Consider the following 2,300-nt stretch of genomic DNA (forward strand, 5'->3'; position numbering starts at 1 on the left):
CCGGCGGGGGAGGGCAGCCGACTCGAAGCGGGTGGTCCCCTCAGCTGGGCTGTCCAGGCGATAGAAGATGAAGCGGGTCAGCTCCACACTCTCAATATCCCTCCTGACGTCTGCTTCCTATAACCACGGAGGTGAAATGGGAGTTAAGGTGGAATAGAGCCCCCAGCCCCACAGAGGACACACTGGTGGGACCCCCTGCTCACCTCCAGCTGCAGCACGGGCTTGGTGCCACTCATCACACATGACATGTAGAGCTGGTAGCCCTTGATACCCAGTGCCACCGGCACCCTTCCAGACCCTGGGCTGCCCTGTGATGACCGGGGACGGTACAGAGCGATGTTAAGCTTCACTGCAGAGAGAAGGGACAGGTAAATAGGCGGTCCTGGGATTGTGGGTCAGCTCCTGGATGGTCCTGGGTTTGGGGAGAGGGACGGTGGGATGGGACCATATGCTCTCACCTTTCCGTCCAGCAGAAGGTCCCTGCAGGTGCAGTGCCACCAGCTGGGTGGGTGACTCCAGTACGAAGCATTTATGGTCAATGTCCAGGATGTCAAAGGACTGGGAGCGAGTGTAGCGGAAAACGGGTGCCCCAGTATAACTGCCCTTGATGCACTGGAAGGAGACGGGCTCTGTAGGGAGTGAGACAGTCAGGGGGACGCTGATGCTCCCAGGTCCAAGAGTATCCCCCAAGAGTATCCTCTGGCTGGAGTGACACCCCTGACATCACCCTCCTACCGAAGATATCATCCAAGAAGCTGCCAAGGTCACTATCGGCAAAGTCCTTGTGCGACGGCTGCTTTAGGAGCTTGGTCACAGCAGCCACCAGGATGGCAGCCTGGCGAAAGGTCCTGGAAAGGTGTCCTTTTGTCACTGTCACCTGGATGCCCACCCCAGGCGATGTCACCTCCAAGTCCAGTTGGGGCTTTTGGGGAGGAAAGGGGATGCAGAGTGAGAGCCTGGCTTCCATACCACACGGACCCCACTGCTCCCACCACCCCAGCGTTACCTTCTGTGGGCAGAAGCAGTCGGGGCCATACAACGTCTCCTCATTCAGGCTGAAAGGCAAAGAGAGATGGTGAAGCCAAGGTCAGGAATGCAGCAATCACATCCCCAAAGTCCTCTCTGGCACATCTCTTCTTACCTGCTGCTCTCCAGTGTGTCCAAATCAGGGACGAATGCCATTGCAGTCACTGGCTGCACAGTCCTGGGCAGAGACTTCACAGCACCTGCAAACTGCTGAGGCGCTTGGCTGCCTGCTCCTGCCTGTCCCGCCTGCAGGGCTGCTTGGCTGCTCTCTGAGCCCGGCGTCAGTGGGGCTGGTTTTCAAGAGTCTCTAGAAGGAAGCGTTGTCAGAGTGGGATTTCCAGGTTTCGCAATGCCCAGTTTTGCCCAATTACTCTGTTGAGACTGGAGGGCTGGAGGGGTTGGTTGCCCCCAAGCAGTGCAGTGGGGAGGCAGAGCATGGAGCAGAGCAGGGGATGCTCCAGGACCAGAGTGTGGGGCAGAGCAGGGAATGATCCGGAGCTGGGGTGCGGGGCAGAGCCGAAGCTTCCCCACAGCTTCCTTCTGCACTGCCCAGACCCCTGGTGCCATGGCCAGCTGTGTGCCCTCTGGCACCCCTCTTGTCCCCACTGCCCCAGCACCAGTGGGTGCAGGACCCTCCTGTCCCCTCGGTTTCTTGTGCCCACTCATGGCACCCTGGGGACATGGCCTTCAGGGACATGGCCTTCAGGGACACCCCTCATCCTCGTGTCCATCCAGTGTGCCGGAGATTGCACCATGCTGGGAGGGCCGGGGATGTGCGTGGCCGGGCTTGCGTGGACTTGGGCTGTTGGGGTGCTTTCCTGGCACCTGTTTCACTTCCTGAAAGTGCCGTCCAGCCCTGCACAACTCCTGGGGCCGAGACTGGCACCACCATGACTCAGTGTCAGGAAATTGCCAGAAACCCAGAGCTCCCGGAGCATTTCCTGTGCCCTGCTGAGCATCCGCTGGCTGTCACACTTGCTGGGATGTCCCGAAAGGCCTGAGGTCCCCCAGGGCAAGGGGTCCTCCACGACACAGTGGAAGTAAGTCCCCAGGCCGTGGCAGAGGTCCCCAGGCCACGGTTGGGGTCCTGAAGCCACGGTGAGGGTCACCAAGCCATGACGAGGGTTGCGGGCCATGGACCACGGTGCGTGTTGCCAGGCCATACCAAGGGTCTCCAGGCCACGGTGAGAACTGTCTGGCCATTCCGGGGGTCCCCAGAGCCCACAGGGGATCCCAGGCCCTGCCAGGGCCCTTCCCCGGCCCGGCCCGGCCCG

The 2,300-nt window shown here is 60.8% G+C and overlaps 1 protein-coding gene across 1 annotated transcript in view; it reads right to left on the minus strand.

Annotated features, from left to right (window-relative positions):
* The window catches only part of IL1B (interleukin 1 beta), a 10,430-nt gene extending 8,136 nt beyond the window's left edge, over window positions 1–2,294 (minus strand). Inside the window, exons 1-6 of the mRNA XM_017738724.1 lie at window positions 1,142–2,294; window positions 1,007–1,055; window positions 736–922; window positions 459–629; window positions 204–349; window positions 6–117 (exon numbers count right to left, since the gene is read on the minus strand). Of these exons, the coding sequence (XP_017594213.1) occupies window positions 6–117; window positions 204–349; window positions 459–629; window positions 736–922; window positions 1,007–1,055; window positions 1,142–1,182 (706 nt within the window). The 5' untranslated portion in view covers window positions 1,183–2,294. The remainder of the gene's footprint in view (window positions 1–5; window positions 118–203; window positions 350–458; window positions 630–735; window positions 923–1,006; window positions 1,056–1,141) is intronic.
* Between the last annotated feature and the right edge of the window lie 6 nt (window positions 2,295–2,300).

The sequence above is a fragment of the Corvus brachyrhynchos genome, unplaced genomic scaffold (assembly GCF_000691975.1).
Source record: "Corvus brachyrhynchos isolate BGI_N302 unplaced genomic scaffold, ASM69197v1 scaffold141, whole genome shotgun sequence".
Classification (NCBI taxonomy): domain Eukaryota; kingdom Metazoa; phylum Chordata; class Aves; order Passeriformes; family Corvidae; genus Corvus; species Corvus brachyrhynchos.